Consider the following 22,629-nt stretch of genomic DNA (forward strand, 5'->3'; position numbering starts at 1 on the left):
GAAGAAATATATAGAGACATGCAAATAAAAATATATATTGCTATATGCAATACACGATGAGGAAAAAATATTAAAATATTTTTCATTTCATATGACATAGAAGAAACAAAGGTTGGTAAGTACAAAAAATATCAAATATGAATTACGGTCACATCCGATAACATTGACGGTTGCAACCATAACCATCCCTAGCTTCGATATTGAATAGAATCATCGCTAATCGCTCGACCACCACAATCACACTTTGTGATTTTGACGACAGCAGCAAAATAGAAATTCATAAATCACAATTAAATTTATATTAATCATTAGGTGCACAAATTAGGTTGTGTAATTCACCACTATTAGGTGACAACGCGTTCAGTTCAATGTATTCGTGTGTTTAGGCTCAGTCGGAACGTTTTGGTGTTTCTTTCGTTCGTTCGTGTTCAACAATCGCAATCGCTTTTGAGTGTGCCCTGGCTACCAGAAGAACACACATAACAAGTGGTTTTCAATTCATTTCGACGGTGTATCAAAAAGTGCTGCAACCAAAAATAATTGCCGAACATAACAATCAACATAAAGAAGATTGAATAACGAAACTCCCTTGATTTTCCAGAACTGGTAAGTACACACATTATTATTATTGCGTCAGTGTCTGCTCATTTTTTTTTTGTTGTTGGTGTTTGTAAGCGTGTGCATTTTTGTTTAATTAGCAGAAAAATATTTGGTTCTCAGTTAGTTTCGTTTCCAAACCGTTCCTCACAGACGAAGCGCCTCGAAATTACGTGGGCTTTGGTCAAAAAATAGCATTTAAAATGTGTGTACATGTGTAGTTATTAATTAAGAAAAGTGACTACTTTGGCCATTGTCATTCAATAATATTCAAAAAAGTGTGCGCGTGTTCTTCTCTTTCAATGTTTTGTGGGCTTCTTCGCCTACTCCCCCTCCTCCTTCTCTCCGTTGTTCCTTCTTTCTCTTCGTTTTCGTTGAGTGTAGTCAGTTGATTTTTGCGTGTTTTGCGCCGCATGCAACCATGCAAACGACAGTTGTGTCGTTTCATTTCATTCGTTTTTGGTGTCTGTGCTGATGTATCGAAACGTTTTGGCAAACGGAACGGGCGAAAGTTTTTCTATAACGATGAGACGTCAAATTTTTTTGTTGGGCTTTATAAAAAAATTTGTCGTGTGACGAGTTCGTTGTCGCAAAATAAGCATTAAAATCGCATTGAAAACATTTGCAACAATTCAATAATTCGTGTGTGCAACTTCTGCGGGTGCGGCGCTGCAAGTTGATCGTGAAAATACAAGAAAAAAAATCAATTGCTTGGGTTCTTCGCTGCCAATTTCAATTTTTATTCTGCGTATTTTTGTGTGTGCAAAAATAAAGAATAGAAAAACAACATACAAAAAAAAGAAAGAGAATAGGCGAAAAGCGAAAAATAGCCACGGAAAAGAAAATTAAATGAGAACGAAAATTAAGTCATTGAAGCCACACACGGGAAAATTCGTCGACAACAACAACAACGTTCGAAGTTTGAAGCAGAAAATGTGGCACGAGCCGCGAGATGAGCACCAAAAGAGACAGTGAAACAACACCAGAAGCAGCAGCAGCAATATAAATAAATAAATCATACAGGAAGCAGGCAGCAAGCAGAAGAGAAGAAGCAAGCTAGAAAAGGGAGCCTGAGATTAGTGTTGTTGTTGATGTTGTGTTTGTTGCTTGCTCTACTCGCAAATATTTATATGTGCATTATATACACACATATATAAATCAAGTGAAAATAAAAAAAAAAAAACAATTTCCAATTAAAAAAAAAAGTCTCAACTGGGTGGCAGCCGCAGCAGCAGCCGCCGCCGCAACAAGGCAGAGCTCGCGAGTGTGTGTGTGTGCGTGCGTGTGTGTGTGAGTGGGTCTATATGTGTGTGTGAGCGAGTGCAAGCGCGCGTGTGTGTGTGAGTGTGTTGTGTGCTTGTGTTGGTCGTTTGTGCAAGTTTTTGGGGGCTGTGTCGGGTGTTCAGTCCGTCGGTCGGTCGGTCGCTTTTTGTGAAAGAGGAGTAGTAGAAAAAAGAAGAGCCGAGTTGTGTCTTCGAAGTGTGCTAGTGTGTGTGTGCGGAATTCTTTGACAATTCCCCCTCATCCCCCCAACACCCAACATACGTTACCATGGAATATTACCTAGGTTAGTAGAAAATTTCTAATTCTCAATTTGTGTAAATCGAGAAACACACAATCACATACATAGAGAAATATGCGGGGCACATAAATAAATATACACGCATACAAATACATAACTATTTACCCATACATTTGCAAAACAATGCCCCCGCACTTACGCATACACATGTGCATGTGAACGTATACATATGCATACACCTACATACATGTATAAGAACGCACACATACAAATGTGCATAGCGTATGCTGCCTTTTTGCTTTTTTGCCTGCATTACTTTAAGGTGAGGCCAAAACGCAAAGTTTTTTTTTCTCTTCTTCCTCCCCACTTTCGCCCGTTCTCCCCACTCTCCATCCCCCACTCGCTTTCGCCCTCTTAAGCATTTGTGGTTATGTTTAGGATCAAATTAGCTGGCGGCGACTGTTCACATTTTGTTTGTTTGTGCAACATATTGAAAATCCCCATTGTCAGTCATATTGTGTCTCGCCAGCAATATAATTCCCATTGCCAATGCCTCTGCTCCAATTACAATGGTCAGTCTCTCCATAGTGCAATTATATGATAGGGTGGTATCATCCAATATTATCGATATGTACAAATGTTGAAAGATTTCTAATTTTGCTTTCACTTCTTAAACAAAAACAGGAGGTTACGTCTATGTGAGCGGAGATGCAGTCAAGATTCAGCCGCCGGTTTATACGAATGTTCCTGTTGAGACGGCAATGTTAGCCACCAACTTGTTTGGCCCGACAACGCAAATTGCAGCTCCGACCGCAGCGACCCATATACCGTTGATCACCGCAGCCGCCGCCGCAGCAGCAGCTGGAGCAACAACAACAACAGCAGCCGCAGCAGCGCCACAAACCACACAGCAGCCCGCACAGCATCCACAACAGCAGCAGCAGCAGCAACAACAGCCGCAACAGCATCCACATCAACAGCAGCAGCAGCAGCAACAAATCATAACGCATACGCACGCTTCACACGCCCACGCTGTGGCAGTTGCAGCAGCCGCCGCCGCAGCACAGCAGCAACAACAGCAGCAGCAGCAATCCACACAGACCATCCAAGCGTTGACGCCGGCAACGGGTCAATTGCATTTGCATCCACATCCAGCACAACAGCATTTGCAATACGGCCATCCGAGTCAGCAACAACAGCAGCAGCAGCAACAACAACAGCAGCAGCCGCAACCTGTGCCGTTGCCGCTGGCTCTGCCGTCCACTGGCGATAATAGCATTACACAGCAGGCGAACGCCATTGACAATACAAGCGAATACGCTGCCGCCATCATGAATGGAGCCATTGCTCAGACTCAGGATGGCAGTTTGGTCTGCTATACCACAGAGGCGCTTGTACCTGGCGTAAATACTACGAATTTAGTTGCACTCGAGCAGCAGCCGCCGCCAGAGTTGTTGCCACAGCAGCTGCAGCAGCAACAACAACAATTGGCGGCTGATGAATGCGGCATGCCAATGGATAAGCTAAAGCAAATGCTGGCCACACAGTTGGACTATTATTTTTGCAGGTAAATTACATTTGTTTAAGAAGTTAGTAACTGTTTAATATATATTCCATTTTGAATGTATTACAGAGAGAATCTGGCAACCGATACTTATCTGTTGTCCCAAATGGACAGCGATCAATATGTGCTCATAAAGACAGTGGCCAATTTTAATCTTGTTAAGAAACTAACCAAGGACATCAATTTGATTACGGATGTGCTGCGCGAATCGCCCAACGTTCAAGTCGATGACGAGGGATTGCGCGTGCGCCCCAATCACAAGCGTTGCATCATCATCTTGCGCGAAATATCCAACAACACGCCACTCGATGACGTCAAGGTATGCGCGACTCACAGCGACTCAACCTAATTAAACCTAAATTAATTATAAGCGTATAAAATTTGTTATGCAAAACATGACTGATCACTAGACCTGGCACTTTTGCATACCAAACTTTGTACTCATTCATACGTTGAATTCATTTATGTGCGAAATCTAACTTATTTTGTATATTACAACTTTGTATTTGTGTCTTTCAGGCTTTGTTCAGCAGCGACAATTGCCCGCGTCCCATCTCCTGTGAGTTTGCGGCCAACAAGTCGTGGTACATCACCTTCGAGTCGGATGAGGATGCGCAAAAGGCATTCAAATATCTGCGCGAAGAGGTCAAAGAGTTTCAGGGCAATCCCATTATGGCACGCATCAAGCCCAAGTCCTTTATCAATAGAATAGCTGCAGTACCAAATATTAAGAACGGTTATCGTCTCAATTCACCACCAACTGCCACCGCAGTCTACGATCCAGCTGCAGCTGCTGCCGCTGGCGCTGCGGCGGCCACAGCTGCCGCTGTTAATTATAATCCGGCGCAGCAACGTTTCGTCTACACCAGCAATGGAGCCATTGCTCCTCCAGTTCCCTACAGCAGCCAGATTGTGATTGTAAGTTGACTTTGATAACGTTTGATTATCCTTTCAATTTAAACGAATCTTTTTTTTAGCAACCACAGTACTACACTGGTTTGATGGCACCGTGGCAGGCCGCTCCGGTGGCTGCCGGAGCGCATGGACAGAATTTTTATGATATTGGCAACATATTTGCCGCAAATAGTCTGGCACCGCAGGCTGTGGCTGCCAATTTCACCACTGCACCACCACCCACCGCACAAATTGTGACCAATAAGCCGCAGGGCGGCGGCGGTGGACGCTACAATAGCAATCATCGCGGCAATCCCAATAATCTTGGCGGCGCTGGCGCTGGACCACGCGGCGAGCCGCGTAACAAACCGCCACGCAACGCGCAACAACAACAGCAGCAGCAACAGACGCCATCGCATATACAGGGCAGCAACATAATCATGTCGACTGCATTGCGTTGTGTGGTGCCCACAGCTATTGTGGATCCCACGCTGCAGCAGCAACAACAGCAGCAGCAGGTGGTACAACACCAGCAGTTGCAACAACAGCAGCAACAAGCGACCAGCTCCAGCCACAGCAACCAGCAAGTGCAACAGCAGCAGCAACCACAACAACAGCAGCAGCAACAACTTGCCACTGGCAACACGGCGAGCACGCCGCGTTATGCCATCAAAACGAACTGGAAGGGTGGCATGCAAAAGAATCTGGACAAAGGCTATGGGGCGCATCATCATTACAGCACTCAGGTGCAGACGCTGCCCAGCAGTCATGGCCATCATCAGGCGCAACAACAGCAACAGACCCACTATCCATTGCCTTCCTCGAGTGCCGCGGGCACAACTCATGCTACCTATGCCAGCAGCGGCAGCAGCCAAGCGAACGCTGCAACACTGACGCTGGCTCCACAACAGCCGGGACAACAACAGCAGCAGCCGGGTCACCATCATCTCGTTGTGCACGCCCAGCAGCCAGTTGAGCAGTTGCAGGAGGCAGCTGGCGGCGATGGCGTCACCGTGGTGGAGCATGCCGGCAACACGGCATCCACCGCTCCACACAGCATGCAACAAAGTCGCAGCAACATGTCGGCCAGCTCATCCTCATCGCTGGCCACTTCCATTGGCGGCAACAAGGAGTCGTCGCAGCCACAGCAGCAACACTGGCAGACACGTCCACGTCGTCGTCGACGTGACGAGGATGGTGGCATCAATTATTCGCCTGGCGGTCGTGTGAATGTAAGTAGACTAGTTGGACAACAACTACAACAACAGCAGCAGCAACCACAAGTGGATGGGCAGCAGCAGCAGCGATATACTCACATCTTCTTCTCTTCCGATTGTCTGCAGATCTATGGTGGTTCACCGCAATTGCTCTCCTCATCGTCTGCCTCGTCCAACAGCAATGTGCAGTCTTCTGGCGGCGGTTCAACGCATCGCGAGAGTCACTACAGCAGCAGCCACGATGCACCGAGTGCTCCGCCGCCGCAGCATCGCGGCAATTACAAGGGCAATAACTACAATCCCAACTATCATGCCCAGCAGCATGCGTCCATGCATCATCATCATCACAATCACAACCACAGCTCGCTGCCATCGCAACAGCAGCAACAACAGCAGCAGCAACAGCATCATATGCCAACGGCCCAACAGAGTTCGGGGCATCCGTATCACCATCATCATCATCACAACTCTATTGGCAGCAATGTGGGCAACAGTGGTGGCCTCGGCGTCAGCGGCGGCAACAGCAACAACAATAGCGGAGGTGGCAACAATAACAACAGCAACATGTCCAGCAGCATTGGCAGCAACAGTGGAGGCGGCGGTGCTGGTGGCGGTGGCAACAGCGGCAACAATGAACGCAACTTGCATCATGGCGGCGGTGGCATGGGCTATCAGGGTCACAATGCTCATCAGCAACAGTTGCAGCAGCAGCAACAACAACAGCAACAACCACCGGCTCCAGTGCAGCCGCCACAATTCGATTTGGAGGCAGCTGCCTTCCCGCCATTGCCTGCAACATCGGCGCCAGCTCATGCTGCACATCATCCCAGCCACGCTTCTTCCATACACAGCGCCAACAACAGCAGCAGCAACAACTCCTCATCGACAGCAGCAGCGAGCTTAACTCACCACAACAAGCAGACATCGACGGCGGCGCATCAGTCACAGGCTCATCATCATAATCAGGGGCACAGCTCAGCAGCCGCTGCTGTGGAGAGCAGCAGCAACTCTGGCGTCGCTGGCGAGGAGTCGCGTTCTAGCAATCATCAGCATGCCGATGGCAATGCGCACAGTAGTTCCTCTAACAACAACAACACAGCCACAAATGCCACCGAGAATCGTCTGTCCGATGTGGTGCGCACAGGCAAAGGCAAGGCGCGCAAGGATGCGGCTGCCCATCAAAACAGACATCATCAGCAGCAGCAACAGCATTTGCCCCAGCACTATCAACAACAACAGCAGCAGCAGCAGCAACGCATTAGCCCGACGCCAGCGATGGTGGTGATGGTGCCCGTTGAGGAGACGCCACGCCCATTGGGCAACAATACTAAAAACTTTACTAAGCAGAGCTCTAGTAATAACCCGATCCATGTGATAAAGTGTGTAACACCAAATATCAACGCCAGCAACAAGTTGAGCAACAATAACAACAACAACACTGCGGCGACGGCAACGACGACTACGACTTCGACGTCAACAGCAGCAGCAACAGCTGCTGGCGAAGATGCAGCAACAGCAACAACTGTTGGCGGTGCTGCCCAGCAACAACTGGATAAAACAAACAAGACTGAGGATGACATGCATCCAATGCACGGTGGCGGCAAACAGCAGCAGCAGCAGCGTGGTCTAGGCGAGGTCTATGCCCAACAGCAGCAGCAGCAACAGTCGCAACAACCGCAGCAGACTATTACAAATGACTATGGGCGTGGCGGCATGGGCGTGGCTGCCACTGGCGGTCCACTGCCTGTTGTTGCCGGGCAGATGTCAAGCTCGGGCGCTGGCGCCTGCAGCAGCAATGTGGCAACCACAACACCATCAACGCTCACCACCGGCCTCAATGAGCTGAGTCTGGGCCCAAGTCAGGGTCAAGGCCACAAGAAGGCGTCGCTGGTGGGCGTGCAACAGGCCAAAAAGGAGCTCAACAGCGCCGGCAAGGATGTGAGCAAACACAAAAGCGTTGCCACATCGACCACTACATCGAGCAGCAGCAGCAGCAACAACAGCAACACAAATGCCAACAACAGCACCACCTCCAATTCAGTGTCAACGGAGAACATTGCCGCCGCAACGGCCAGCAAACTGAGCTATGCCCAGGTGGCACAGCATCACAAGGCCTCCGTTGAGAGCAAAGACGGCACTTTGTCGCCCACTGGCAGCCACAAGCTGGAGCTAGTCTTTGGCGACACTTCGTCAGCGGCGACAGCCGATAAAATCACCGTCGCCAGCGGTGCTGAGAAGCGTCAGGCGTCGGGGCCAAGTGGCGGAGCAACGCAGGCTGGCGGCAAAGCTGCCAGCAGCACACAGACAATGAACGCCAATCAGTCAAGCGGCAATCAGTCGGCTGGCTCCAAAGATAAGGGTGAGTTTGAAATGCGTCTAGACTGTAAAAGTATACTCAATAAAATCGTTTCGATTACAGACGCTGGCCAGCGTGAGTCGCGTCCAAAGGCTGCGCTGATTGCGGGCAGCGGCGGCGGCGGCGGCTCAATGCGTCAGCAGAGCAAAGAGAAGCAAACGCATCAGCATCAACAACAGCATTATGGATCAGCCGCTGATCACAATACGAATGCCAATCAGGGCGCCGGTGGCGGCGGCGGTCGCAAATCGAGAGCGAACAACTCTTAAAAGCAAAGAAAGTCGCCGAATCAGCGACAAATGTGAAATAAACAAAAAACGATACTTTTGCTGCTTGTTTGGCTGTCATGACACAACGCAACACATCGCTTGCAACGTTCAGCAACAGCCGGGCAGCAAATAGCAACAACTACACCACCATCAAAGCAACAAACAAAACACTCCCACGCACTCTACAGATCCCCCTTAAGCCCCACGCCCACTGTACATAAATTCCATGTGTAAATATACAAGCGAAAGAGCAGATTTTTTGTTATATATCTATTAGAGCTACATATAGATATTTACAAGCTAACCAAGGAGGCATATATAAGGTAAGTGCTCTGCTTGCTGATATATTATTATCTTTGATTGTCTTATCTAATGAAGGTCACTTTGCAGTTGTCGTCGTCGCACTGCAGAATAGAGAAAGGAAGGAGAGAAATTGGAGTAGAAGGCGAATCAACTTGGACCAGTTATCATAATTTACGAGTAATAAATAGTAGGCAAAGGAATAATGGTGCATAACATTAATACACAACAACAACTCTCTATACAAGCATATACTATATGTGTGTATATGTATCTGTATAATCAGTTAACGTTAATCTACACTCACGACTCACACGACTCGACACTCACACACATTTACACACACTTCAATACATACTTAGTTTAGTGCAACACATTTTGAGAGACGAAAGGAAAGGAAGGGAAGGAAAGAGAATGATATGCCCAAGTTAAGTTAATGATTACAATTAATCTAATCTCTATACACACACTGTTTGATTCATGTTAGCCAAGTTGCATCCGATTGCAACAGCGCAACAAACCAGATAAACAATAGCATTGTTACTCATTTTACATTTATAACTCATTGCTAAATGTGAATCACGCGGTAATCATGAGAACATTTTGATTAACTATATTCATTTTCTTAAATGCTAAAAAACGAAAAAGAAAACCTACAAATGATTGTAGCCACACACTCTCGAGTATATAGTCATTATATAAGTGTATATATATATATAAACTATATACGCTAGTCCCACAAACACACACACACTTTTAGTAGGCGACCATTGAAGTCTTTCGATTTAGTTAATTTAGAACCTTTATTATTTTTTTTTTCTGTTGTTTTAAATGGGATTCTGGTACTTAGTTCATGTCATAAGGGATCCATTTACAATAAAAAAAGAAAACCACAGACAACACTCTCACACATACACTGACAGACTGGCACACACACACAACATACTCTAATTTTATGTATATTTAAATGTATATGGAAATATTTGCATACATTTTCAAATTGCATTTCTTTCACATATGCTAAAAACAAAAAAAGGCAATTTTCTCAGTTTAATGGTTTCACATATTTTAACAACAAAACAAACAAACAAGCAAAAACAACAACAACAACTACTACTACTATTACTGCAACAACAACAAGAAACAAAGAAATCAAGTTAAATGTGCATTGCTAAAATAACTATAAACGAAATGAAAAAATTTATAACGCGTAGACAACAAAACAACTAAATAACTATTCTAATGTTAAACAAAAAAAAAGAAAAAAACAATTAAACATATGTATTTCTGTACATACAAAACACACACACACATACACATACGATTACTATACAACAAAAAAAAGGTGCCATAAACTAAATAAAACACACACACACAGAGAAGAACACTCACACATAACAAACAATGAAATTCTATGAGGATTAGGACAACACAAATAGGCATTTAAAATTACATTATATATGCTAATATATATAATCTCTTCTTCTTAACACCATTATAATCGCAACATTATCGATTTCCCTCACTTTGGTTGTCCTATAAAACAAAAAAAGAAACAAACAAAAAAAAAAAACGATATTGTATTAATTTAATCAATTATTTTTGACTAACTTCAATTCGGTTTGCATTATATTGATTTGAATTTGATTTTTTATTACGCACAACATTTGAGTTTTTCGATTGAGACGTTCATGTGGATGGAGAGCATGTAAATTAAACTTAAGGCATTAACAAATTGGCGGTAAAAGAATAGAGGAAAATAATCAAGATATATATATATGAATATAGACTAAGCTCATACGATATACATAAAAAATCTATACATAATGCTAAAGCTATAGCTATGCTAGTGTTAAGTGATACGTCTAGGATAATCCATATACATATATATATAGAGTACATACTATTACAGGCGAAGAGGAGAGATCTGTACACACTTGCAACTTGCAACACATGCTGCAACATAGGTTTTATGTTTAAACAAAGAACAAACAACGTACGTCTCCGCCCTTTCACTTCCAATCAGCAGCAAATCAATCAATCAATCAACCAACCAACAACAATTTGGAATATTCTCATTGATTTTTTTGTTTAGTATGTTATTATAGTATTTTATATTTTATTTGATTTTTTTTTATATATAATTATTAGCGAACAATTTAGCCAGGCTAGAGTCAAGCATATACATACATACATATATATATGAGTGAGTGCTCCGCAAACTGTTTTAATGTATACCAAATGAAGAGAATTCTCTACCCCCCGCGCTCCATCACTTTCTCTCACTCCCCCATCTCTCTCTGTGTCTCTCTCTCAGTGTCTCTTCTTCTGTTATTGTATTCTTCTACCTACGCAAGACTTCCAAAAATGTAAAACACATATACTAAAATATATATATATATATATATATATATATGTGTGTATATTAATTTAAAGTAAATATATTTTGTTTCTATGAAAACAATCGAATATGCTAAGTGCCTATACTAAATACATGTATATATATATATATATATATAGAATATATATATGGGTGTACAATTTATATTCATACATAGTAAAAACTGCTAAAGTCCGCTCCACTGAGCCAAGGTCGCGCCGTTTGTTTCTTTGGTGTTATTTCCTAAGGTACATTATTCAACTTGCTGCCCCTCTAGACCATAAAACCACATACCATATATACCACATACTATACTATATATACTATAGAGAGTACTACTATATATAAAAATATCTTTAATTATTTGTTAGTCGATTGCCAGTAGCAAAAAAAAAGTAAAGTCCAGTGCCCAGTTCTATATAGAACTGTGCCAACTGGTCTCCTCTCCAGACTGCCGCCTTTGCTCAGTGGTGTGCCACAGTACAATCACACACACTCACACACACACATACTAAAACCACACCCATAGTGTATGTGTCTGCCTACCTTCCGCCCACTCCTTACAAATACACTCAACTGATTTCATTTTCAAAAACAAAAAAAGAAAAGTTCTCAAATGGTTTTCATTTTGTTTTGTTTTTAGTTTTCAATTAATGCACTTTCCAGCGGGAGTGCTTACAAGTGAAGGTGGCGAGGGGGTAGATGCAAGTGGGGGTAGTCCTCCCGGCATGTGCCTGGCAGTCAAAGATTCAGCACCCCTTTTTTGATGTGTGATATTAATGCAATTGTTTGGTTTTGGGGCAACTCAAAATTTGCAATGCGAAAAGTTGGAATATTGATTTGCCAGTGTATTTGTTTGTCGGCTGACTGAGGGGCTATCCAACTATATATTAATAATATCCCGGACGAGTATAGAGGTATAGTGTTTAGCAAAAACGAAACGATAAGTAATTGAAAATGATACGAAGGAGGAAGGAAGGAAGAAGATGAACGATCTAAAATGATATGATGGAGAAGTGAAAAGTAACAAGTGAAAAAAACATTGTTGATGTTGAATAATTTTAAGGCCAAAAACAAAAATGAAATACACAAATGAGAGAAAATAAATTAAATTAATTAAATTGTTATATTGTAAAGCCTCAGTTCTTAAGTTATTTATTTTGTACGTTTAAGCAGCGCATATGACACTCGACGAATGACACGTGTGACACCTTGTTAAATATACTATACGAAAAACAAAAAAAAACAATTACAACAACAACTACTGATACTGATAATGATAGCAAAGAAGCAGCAACAATAATAATAATAATACACACACTATATTTAACATAAACTATCCACACACACTCTCACCCCACCCACATCATACTACACAAAATACTTTCTCCGAAAAACAGTACTAAAGAAATTTCTTGATTGTTTTATATGTGTATCTACATATATATAGTATATCCATATATATATATGAATAACATTTATCAAATTGTCGTGCAGAGTCATTTCAAATAGCTTTCAAGACATTATTATTATTATTATCATAATTTTACAAAAAAAAAAAACTATATTATTTTATTTTATTTATTATTATTATTGCAAGAGTTTAAACAAAACAAAAACCTTTCACAAGGGCGGCAGAAAAATGCCTCAACTATTATTTCATTTGGCACTGCCACAGAATTCTGTACATAAAACTTACAAATATCTATAGTATATATTTATATCAATTACTTGAGGATTAACAAAAAAGAAATCCCCTTCGATATATATGTATGACTATAATAAAAGCCCGCTGCTTTATCTTTCCTTCTTCTCATTCATTTGGCACTGCCATTAATAATATTTTCCACATCTTAACAATTTTAGTTATAAAATCGAACGCGAAATTCCTTCATTGATATTCTTGATTGTTACTCGATGGACACGCCCCTTGTGAAGGGCGTTCGATTAGTTAACTTTACTTGTTTACATTATTATTTTTGTGTGGATGAAGTTGTGAAATTTGATTATTATTTTTTTTGGTTTTTCTGTTTAAATTAAATGCATAGAAATGCTTACGCACATTGTTATCACTAAAAAACTGAATAAAAACAAAAACGAAAAATAAAAAGATACAAAAAAACAAAAGAAAAGAAAACGAAAATGTCTGTTAAAGCGAAAGCAAAACAATGTAATAATAATATATCAAGAGTATATGATTAATATTATTAATTGTACCAAAATTGATAATTGTAAAGTAAAAAAAAAACAAAACAAAAATAATGGTTTATGAAATTGCATATGATTAAACTATAAACTAAAATGAGAAAAAACCCCTAACTATAACTAAACAATATCCCTATGCAAAACGAAAAGAAAACAAAACAAAGTATAATAAATAAATACCATTACACTGAGAGACAGCAAAAAACAAAAAACAAAACAAATCCGCAAAATCATTTTAATTTTTCTGTATAGTTAAGAGTGAAATTTTTCTGCTCGTCTTAGTACAGAGATTTATACTTACGAGCTGAAAATAACAAAGAAAACAAAAGAAACAAAAAAAAAAAAACAAAAATACAAAAGAAAACAAAAAGCAAACTGAAAAACTAAAAAAATAACTAAAGCAAAAAGGGAAAAAACCATCTAATGAAAATCATAAATGCATATTTTATTTTATTGTATGTATCATATAAACGAGAATCAAATAAAAAGAGAAAAACCAGAAGAAACAAAAAAAAAACAAATTTTGCGCATATGTAGATTAAATGTAGTTAGCCGAAGAAAGAAAGATGGTGATGATGGAATCGAATCGAATCGAAGCGATGAAACGCAAATTGATTATGACATGTCAACCAATAAAACATTTAACCAGCAAATGCTGTACACAACATCCCAAAACACATCTTGCTTCTAGGATGGGGGTAAAAGAAAACCTGTAAGAAAGCTACAATCGAGTGTACTCGACTGCGAGATGATACCCGGTACCCATTGTGCATAAAAGCTAAACAGGGCGGTATTCATTTTAAAATATATCCAACTAACTATCATAGTACTACAAAATATACTGACGGCTATATTTGGTATATTGATAGAGTACTATATTCAAAATATACTAAAGAGTTTTTTGAGTTTTTGCCCATACGAAAGTATTAAATGGTTTCTACAATTTCTAACTATCGCAACCAAATTTTCCAAAATCGTGACTCTAGTTTCAAAATTTCGCTTGTTATTCGATTTTTTTTCTTTGCGGGAACGGAAGAGGGTGTGGCAAACATTTGAAAGAAGCGAGCAAACATAACAAGTGATGTCGAAATTATTATAGCTCTATCTCTTATAATCTCTGAGATCTACATATGTGTTCATAAGGACATGGCTATATCGTTTCGACTGTTGACGCTGATCAAGAATATATGTACTTTATAGGGTCGGAGATGCCTTCTTCTTCCTGTTCCATACATATCCTGGAGGCATAAAGTTACAATAGTCTTCGACCCTATGGATAAAGGGTATAAAAACGAAAAGAACATTTATCTATTAAATATCCCGATCCCAAATAAATGGAAACCTTTTGGTTTTGTGTGTGTGTATTTGAAATCTCATTTTATCATATTATATATAGATACTATTGCGATGTAAAAAGGCCTCTAGCATGACTACTTTGGATCGGCAAACCCGTAGTTAAAACCGTATACTTTTTAAGTTTATATTTTTCTGGAATTATTATTATTCTTTTTTTTTAGCGATACGATTTCTTGTGGGCACTACAAAAACATTGTTTACTTTTTATTATTATTAATTATTATTACAAATACAATTTCAGCTCTTACTATCATCGTTTTGTGTTTTGTTTCTAAAATTTAAAAGACCAATCCCAAAATGCTTAAAAGGTCAAAATATATAGAGGTACATAAATACTAAACGTTTAATACAATTTTTTCTTTCTTTCTTTTTTTTTTTTGCTCACAACAAAGAATATTGATAAGCCCTATCGCGGTATGGAGGAGCTAGTTAACAAATTGGTAAGGATTGTACGAGTATGTGTGTGTGTGTGTTAAAGTTAACCGAAAAATACAGGCACGTTAAGTACACATGATTCACATTTTGAATGGCGTTCCGAATTTCACGATTTCAGCATACAAAGAATACAGTTTTTAGGGACAATAACAAATTGCGTATATTGAAATCAATATCAAAAAGGAATTGCATTCGGGAACGGGACATGTGGTAGTGTTGTGTGTGTGTGTGTTTGTGTGTGCTGCCAGCAGCGAATTTCATTTCCGGTTCCACATTTGCTACTCTAATCGGCACAGGATTTATTTGCTTGATTTGTTTTACAGTTCCATGGCAGGCGCATCACTTTTATTGGTATCCGTATCAGCGGGCGTTGCTTCTGTTGTTGTTTCTACTGCTGCTGCTGCTGTTGGTGTTGCTGGTGCTGCTGTTGTCTCTGTTTCGGTTTCCGTATCTGGAGCATGCGAAGACTGTTGTTGTTGTTGTTGCTGTTGACTCGTGCCCGCACAACGTTGCACCAAATCACTGTAGGGCTTATCGTGCAGCAGGCAAACCAAAACGACAGTCATATTATCGCCACCCAAACCACCCATTTGGCAATCGGGCGCCAGGCAATGATTCATCAGCTCTTCACAGATCTCCTCCGGCTGCATACCGAGGCCGATGCGTGTGCGACAGAATTGCAGCACTTCCTCATTGCTCATGACATCCCAAATGCCATCGCAGGCGAGCACAATGAATTCCCAATCCTGTTGCACTTGGCGTGTCTCCACATCCGGGTAGGCTGTCGACAACAACAACAAAAAGAAAGGTGTTAATGTAAGAACAATGAGTGCGATTGCAATTTGCCATCGCTAATGAAATGTGGTCTTTTGTTCTTCATTCTTACCTGTGACTATTTGGTCTTCCGGCTTTTTGTTCGCGCGCTTGAACACAAAGTCGCCAAGTGCACGGGAGAGGGCAAGATTGCCATTAACACGATTGAATTCCACCCAGCCGCCGCCCTCAATGATGCGCTTCGATTCCGCCTCGTTGTTGGGCTTGTGGTCCACGGAGAGTGTTTCCAGCTGGCCGTTTATGCTGGCAATGGCACGCGAATCGCCAGCATTGGCACAATAAAGCATATTATCCTTGACGAGCACAACGACGGCCGTTGAACCGGCCATTTGTTCGCCACACGGTTCGTTATGTTGCATTTCATAATCGATATCGAGAAATGCCTGTGGTGTGCGTGTGTTTTTTTTGTGCAATGGGGATGACGTTACGTATGAGTAATATTACGAAATCTTGGAATAATCATCATCATCATTACTCACCTGTTTGAGGGCCTTGGCAATGTCGTTGGTATTATATTCGGGTCGCTTTATAACAAATTTGTGTAAATGCTTGCCCGCATATTGGGCAACTGTGGCTCCGCCATGGCCATCATAGACGGCAAAGAACGCTGTGCCCGGATCACCGGGCAGCGATAAGATGTGTGTGTGTGAATCCTCCATATTGATGCGCCATCCTTGCATGCAACTGCTGCCGACACGATATTGATCGTTGCGACAATATGATGATTCCTTTGCTGTGACCGGCTCCGACAACGTTTGTCCCATCTTAACTGTGCTGGCTCCCTGACTAACTGATGTTGCTGCTTTTTGGGGCGGGGTGTTCCAGGGGCTGGTGGTTATCAGTTATACGCTTCAAGTATCTTTATCTGCTGCGAATATAGTGTAAAGTAAAGTAGAGAGTTGAGTAGATTGTTAATTACGAATGCGATAGTATAAAAAATATATAACTGATGATGATATATACTACACTAAAATCTACGGGTGTGTGTGTAAGTAGATAAACTCCTGCACGTGTGTGTGTGTGTTTGTACTGAGATTATTATATCAAAATTAATGATATGACCCGCATAAGCTTAAAGCAAATAAACGTGCTGATTACAAATTACTCTCGAAAGAATCCGAATCCTTGTATATAAAATTCCAAACACATTTCACACTGTTTATAATATATAAACAGCAAAGATGTGTCATTCCTTCTTTTTTTGTATATTTCAACAGCTTGCGATTATAAATTTATTTCGATTTTTGGAGTTGGGCAAAGGCCAAAGAGCGAGCGAGGCAACAGCAGAAAACACGAAAACCAGATAAATTCGCTGATAAGACGCTGCCCCAGTGTCTTGTGATGACTGCGACTGCTTCAAACTTAAAATATTGCGATAAAAATATGCAATTTACATACGAATTTGTTATTCAGAGCACCGCAATTAGCTGCTTGCTGCTGACACACTTGAGGTGACTAAATATTGTGTGAGATACAAACAACGAGACCCTAGAAGTTGCGTAAAATACTAGAATAGAAAACGCTTAACAACAATGAAACTGGGCCTCTTAATCATTAAGTGGTTGTTAAACCTACCTGGCGACGCTGACGCTGCTCCAACAATACATTAATAACTTTTTGCTCGTTGTGTTTTCCGATTTTCTTCCCTGGGTTTTGCGCAAAAACACAAATACACGGTGTTGCAGTTGCTTTGGTCACGTTCTTCCTGGGTTTGTTTTGTTTCCTGGCGCTTGTTTGTTGCCTCTTAAAATGCGGCACGTGTTCTGATCTACGCGTTGCAGTTGCTGTTTTGCTTAAATTAAATCTTTTATACAAAATGTTTAATAATTGCAATTATCGTTATCGATAAGACCAACAAATGCATGCCTACATAGAACTATCGCTTGGACGATGCGTGCCTCACGTATACTTTGAATTTTAATCACAAATTATTATGATTATTATTATTTTTAATATTAATTGCCAAAGAGCATTGATTGTTAAGAGATAAATAAAAAGTTTTAATGTTTTCTCAACATCTTTTCTTGCTATCGATATTTATGGCGATGCAGTGTCGTAGCAATGAGCTTAAAGCCATTGGCAAGCTTTGTTCGACCGTTAAATTTAAAAGCATTTTCAAGTTGATTCGAAAAGGTGTTCCTAACAAATTTCATTTAAGAGTTGTCATGTATTTAAATTACCATTGAGTTCAATTGCTCGCATTTAAATAATCGTTAAGCTTAAAATCTACGGTTTGTCAAATCGTTAAATTTTAATTAAAATGTGCTTTAAATTGAATACCTCAATTTGTCAAGTATTTGTTTTCTGTTTGACATTTTACTATTATCTTAAGTGTACCATATATTTTTTGATTTATTCGCAGTTGTTATTTATAAAACATTTATTTATTAATATCTTGTTCTGGTCATACAAGTATTTACTCATAATTAGATGTGCTAGTCACAAAATAAAAATGTTTGTAAGCACACAACATACACACACTGCGAATACAGCTTCTGTTTCAACTGTGCTTTGCTGCCGCTTTCACTCTCTCAACTCTCTCGCTCCAGCACTTTATCTTATTGTGTTGTTGTATTATTTTTTTTGGGGGCTGCTGCTGCCGCCGTCGTCGCTGCCAAGTGCATTGAATTTTGCGAGTTTTGTTTTGCGGCAAATACACGAATTCAAGGACAAATGACGTCAGCTAAACATTTTTTCGTGCTCTGCGCGTTGTGTTTGGTTTGTTGCTGCTGGTCAGGGGCGCACGTCACACGGTAAGAGGGGAACACTAGCGAAAGCTTATTGCTATACTCATTAGTACTATACTGTTGAGTAACATTCGGTGTTCCATTTCAATTTGTGAAACAAATACTGTTTGCTGGTCATCCCTCTTACTTGCTAACTGCGCCTCTGCTGCGCTGCTTTCTGCTTTCGTCTCTCTAAGTCTGTTTTGTATTTTACTTTTTTCGATTTTCGGTTTGCCCAAAAAAAAAAGAGACGAATTAAATATTTGTACAGCAGCAGAGACTTTAGCTCCAAGCACCCAACAAAGTATTCCTGATAAAGAACTGTACTGCACGTAGCTATCTCTCACTCACACATTCAGTACGTTCTTGGTCACTTTTATCAACGTCAGCATTGAATGCGTTACAAAAGTCAATGAATTTCATGAGATGGGCGTGGCCGACAAACGCCTGGAGCTAACGCGCATTGCACTTCCCACAGTTGCCTCCCCTTCCCTCCTCTTATCACTCTGCTGCTGTTTTGTTTTAACGTACTTTTTTTTTTTGTTTTAGCTCATTGAAAGTGCATTTGAGTCGCCGCACGCATTTTATTTTTCCAAACTACTTGAAAACCGCATTTATTATGCATTTAACGTTGTCGTTGCTGCACTCGACGTCATCATCATCATCATCATCGCGATGATGATTACCATTTGGACTTCTGGAACTCTCCCCCTCTGGCAGTGCGAAATTTCCATATTGTTTGTCAACGCATCCAGATCCCGATTCCGATTCTGATGTCGATTCTGATCCCAAGCTCAGCGGCGACATTATCGCTGCCACTTTCCGACAGTTTCGCATGCAGTCTGCATGCAAATGTTTGCGGGGAAAGGGCAGCGATCGGGGAGTGGGGAACGTGGCTCAAGCTCACAGATATCGCAGCAGCAACAGCAGCAGAAGCTGAAGCAGAAAGCCGCAGTTCAATCACATTGCACAAAAGTTCGAGGTCAGTTATAAAAATAAAATTATATGCGCTTGTGTTGGTGTGAGAGTGCGAGAGTGTGTTTTGCAATTGTATGTATGTATGTGTGTGTTCGCTCTCTCGTTCGCATTTGTTTTGTATTAATTTTTGCATGCGACAAAATGAGTTTCTTTGTCTTTGTCGCGCTGGCCACAGGATCGCTTTTGCTGATTGTTGATGGGTTGGGGTTGCCTGACAAAAGCTTTTGTTCCAAGCGGACGGGCGGGCCATTCCCATCCCATTCCATTTCCCATTCCCATGCCCATGCCCACAACGTAAACGCAACGCATCCCATTCCCATATTCCCATTTGTTCCATTCAAGTGGAAGTAGGCCACTGGAGTTCTGTGTAACTTGAGCGAACCACAGTAAAAAGGGGCAACGAGGTGGAGAGGAGGGAATAAGCGGCCAGCGGCGAACTCGAGATGCACACGCAGTTCCTGCTGTTGCTGCCACTGCCGCCCGCCTGCAATTGTGTAATGCGAGACGAGGGCATTGACTTGAGCCTCAAGGATAATGGAAAGTTAACCCAACAAAGCAGCGAGCAAAACAGAACAGCAGCAGCAGCCACAGCAGCAGAAGGCAAGCTCTCTTCTAAGCCTCGGTCCCAACTTGATCACAGACCAGCAGACGGTGTGGGGGCTGGTCAGAGGAGGAGGAGGAGCAACAGCAGACTGTAGACTGAAGACCGGGAGACTTGGCAACCGGCAACCGGAATGCTGTTGAACTCAATTTTGTGTGTGGAGCTTGAAATGAAATTTCGATCATTTCCACAGAATTCATGCCACAGATTTGGTTCTGGTTCTCCCTCGTTCTGCTTCTGGCTTCTGCCTCCGACTGCAGACGCGTCCCAAACTAGTTGGACAACTCGCTGGGAGTTCAAGGATCCGCGACGCGGGCAACGGGTTCATTAACTTGTTTCTGCGGCTCTTTAGCTCTTTTCTGTTGTTGTTTTTGTTTTTTTTTCTTTTTTGGCTGCTGCAGCATTCACAACATCCGCGGCGAGACAATAATGATCTTCACTGGAAATGGTGCCGCTCCACCTCCCGCCACCGCCGCTGCTGTTTGTGGTGACTTAATTGCCGCACCCAAAGTAGCTTAGCAAGAGAAATACACATTTCACACAGCCGGGTTTTCAGTTTCAGCCACATTTTTGACCACCTCTGATAAAACAGCAGCAACACTCTAGTCGCTGATAAAGCAACTAGGCGCTGATTCACTTGCCCACTTGGACGTGACTAAGCCAACACCATGACTCAACACTCAATGGGCCAGTCGCAGTTACGTCCTCTATATCTCTGGCGATGTAATGCTCGGGGGGTCATCGAGGCCAAGGCTGTTGTTAGACAGTCACACCTCTTGGTGACTCGTCCCAGCACCGAGCGAACATCGGACGTAAAACGCAGCGCATCGAGCAAGGGCAGCATGGCGAGTAGTTCCTCATCCCGGGTTCCGATTTTATATCGTTTTATCTGCACCGCATTGCCCGCATTGAATTGATTGGCCAAGTGGCAATCGTCTAGCAGCAAAACATTGGCAGGATCATCATCGCACACCGACACAAGTTTGGCTAGAATCCCGCTGATTTCGATGCAATGTTGTCGATAGAAACGTCGCTGGAATATCTTGCGATTGCTCTCTAAGCGATCGAGCACTTCGGATGCATAAATCTCGGTGGCCGCGGTGAAGATCATCACATTGTACCACTTGGAAACACAGTCCAGAAAGTAATCCAAATGCGGTCGCTTAAACACTGAGACGAAGACATCTTTGTTCCGTATATAGAAACTAAAATCGGGCTTGATAGACTTATTCTTGCGCGTCCTATTTCTCCAGGGTTCTCTTTGGTAATGGAAATGCGACTTGATCAATGTGTCGTCCATATCGAGTACCAGAGTTTTGCGGCTTACTAGCTTTAATCTCCGCCTTGAGACGGGCGACAAATAATCTGTATAGTTAACTGGCGTATAGTTAATCAACTTGTTGTGAATTGTGCCCAGCTTCATTTGTATTTTATTGCGTAGGTTCGGCAGCAACAACAGAATCGTAGCAAATAGAATTGCCAGTGTTGTCAGCGCATAGAAACTGAGAAAATCACTTTACTATATTCCAAAAATGAATGGATAAAAGAATAAATACTTACTGCTTCACAAAAAAGTCTTCCTTATATACCATGTCTTACTAAAAGAAAAGATTATTTAAATTCTATCGAAGTTATCAAACAAACTTGGGGATATCTCTGATTGTTATACAAATACTGTATTCAAAATGTTCCCAAATTTTACATTATTATAAAAGGTAACTCTGTTTTTTGAGTATATGTTAGATTTTTTTATATTCAAATTCAGATTGTGGAAAATAGTGCAAGTGATGATTTTGTGTTATTTTTGAATCTAAGAAAAAATATCTGATGTTTAATAGTATCTACACAAAGAGAAAAAAATCTAAATTGAAAAAATCGTGATTTAAGATTTTTTCGATCTTAAAGAGAACAATATTGATTAAACTTTTTAGGTAATAAAGATTTTTATGCTAAATTTCCATTTCATTTCAGATTAAAAAGATTTCTGCAGAAATGAGGAAAGGACTTATGCGTTTATTTATTTATTTATCTTCAATTTTAGAAAATATGTTTGTTGATTAAAAGTATTCATAAAAAATAGAAAAAATGTATTTATTTATAAATTTTTTTTCTCTTATGTTACATGTTTTGTTTGTTTTTTTATTCATTAATTCAAGAAAAGTCGTATTTATATCTTTATTCATTTTTTCTTTTATTTATAAATGAGATTTGATTTGTATAATATAATAATGCAATATGACAAATTTTGTATCCTCCTGTAAAAATACTAAGTATTATTAATGAACAGCACAGCCTTGAATCTCTTTCCATCATCTTTCTCTTCTTCTTCTTTTACTGATGGAGTAACTGGAGCTTATTATTAATGCAACGCATATAATACTTAATTCTAAAACGA

General features: G+C 41.1%; 2 protein-coding genes across 5 annotated transcripts; one reads left to right on the plus strand and one right to left on the minus strand.

Moving 5' to 3' along the window:
- The first annotated feature begins 254 nt into the window (after positions 1–254).
- Positions 255–13,825, plus strand: LOC117572366 (la-related protein Larp4B). Of its 2 annotated transcripts, none has more exons than XM_052004257.1 (8): positions 255–606; positions 2,804–3,686; positions 3,753–4,002; positions 4,203–4,601; positions 4,661–5,809; positions 5,921–8,153; positions 8,214–8,742; positions 8,810–13,825. In XM_052004257.1, the coding sequence occupies exons 2-7, from the start codon at positions 2,881–2,883 to the stop codon at positions 8,417–8,419; spliced, it is 5,043 nt and encodes a 1,680-aa protein (XP_051860217.1). In that variant the 5' UTR covers positions 255–606; positions 2,804–2,880; the 3' UTR covers positions 8,420–8,742; positions 8,810–13,825. The 2 variants fall into 2 exon arrangements, with proteins under 2 accessions (XP_051860217.1, XP_034111024.1); XM_034255133.2 differs by lacking the exon at positions 255–606 and adding an exon at positions 1,101–2,164.
- An 828-nt stretch (positions 13,826–14,653) lies between these two features.
- LOC117569697 (probable protein phosphatase 2C T23F11.1) lies at positions 14,654–21,865 on the minus strand. Of its 3 annotated transcripts, XR_007954809.1 has the most exons (5): positions 21,795–21,865; positions 19,187–21,736; positions 17,505–17,733; positions 17,328–17,436; positions 16,701–16,797 (listed from the first exon to the last, which is right to left on the minus strand). XR_007954809.1 is itself a non-coding variant. In XM_034250956.2 (4 exons), the coding sequence occupies exons 2-4, from the start codon at positions 16,691–16,693 to the stop codon at positions 15,413–15,415; spliced, it is 1,080 nt and encodes a 359-aa protein (XP_034106847.1). In that variant the 5' UTR covers positions 16,694–16,794; positions 17,505–17,742; the 3' UTR covers positions 14,654–15,412. The 3 variants fall into 3 exon arrangements, 2 of the variants coding, with proteins under 2 accessions (XP_034106847.1, XP_034106848.1); XM_034250956.2 differs by lacking the exons at positions 17,328–17,436; positions 19,187–21,736; positions 21,795–21,865 and adding exons at positions 14,654–15,876; positions 15,982–16,312 and having other exon boundaries at positions 16,409–16,794; positions 17,505–17,742; XM_034250957.2 differs by lacking the exons at positions 17,328–17,436; positions 19,187–21,736; positions 21,795–21,865 and adding exons at positions 14,654–15,876; positions 15,982–16,312 and having other exon boundaries at positions 16,409–16,797; positions 17,505–17,742.
- Between the last annotated feature and the right edge of the window lie 764 nt (positions 21,866–22,629).

The sequence above is a fragment of the Drosophila albomicans genome, chromosome 3 (assembly GCF_009650485.2).
Source record: "Drosophila albomicans strain 15112-1751.03 chromosome 3, ASM965048v2, whole genome shotgun sequence".
Lineage (NCBI taxonomy): Eukaryota > Metazoa > Arthropoda > Insecta > Diptera > Drosophilidae > Drosophila > Drosophila albomicans.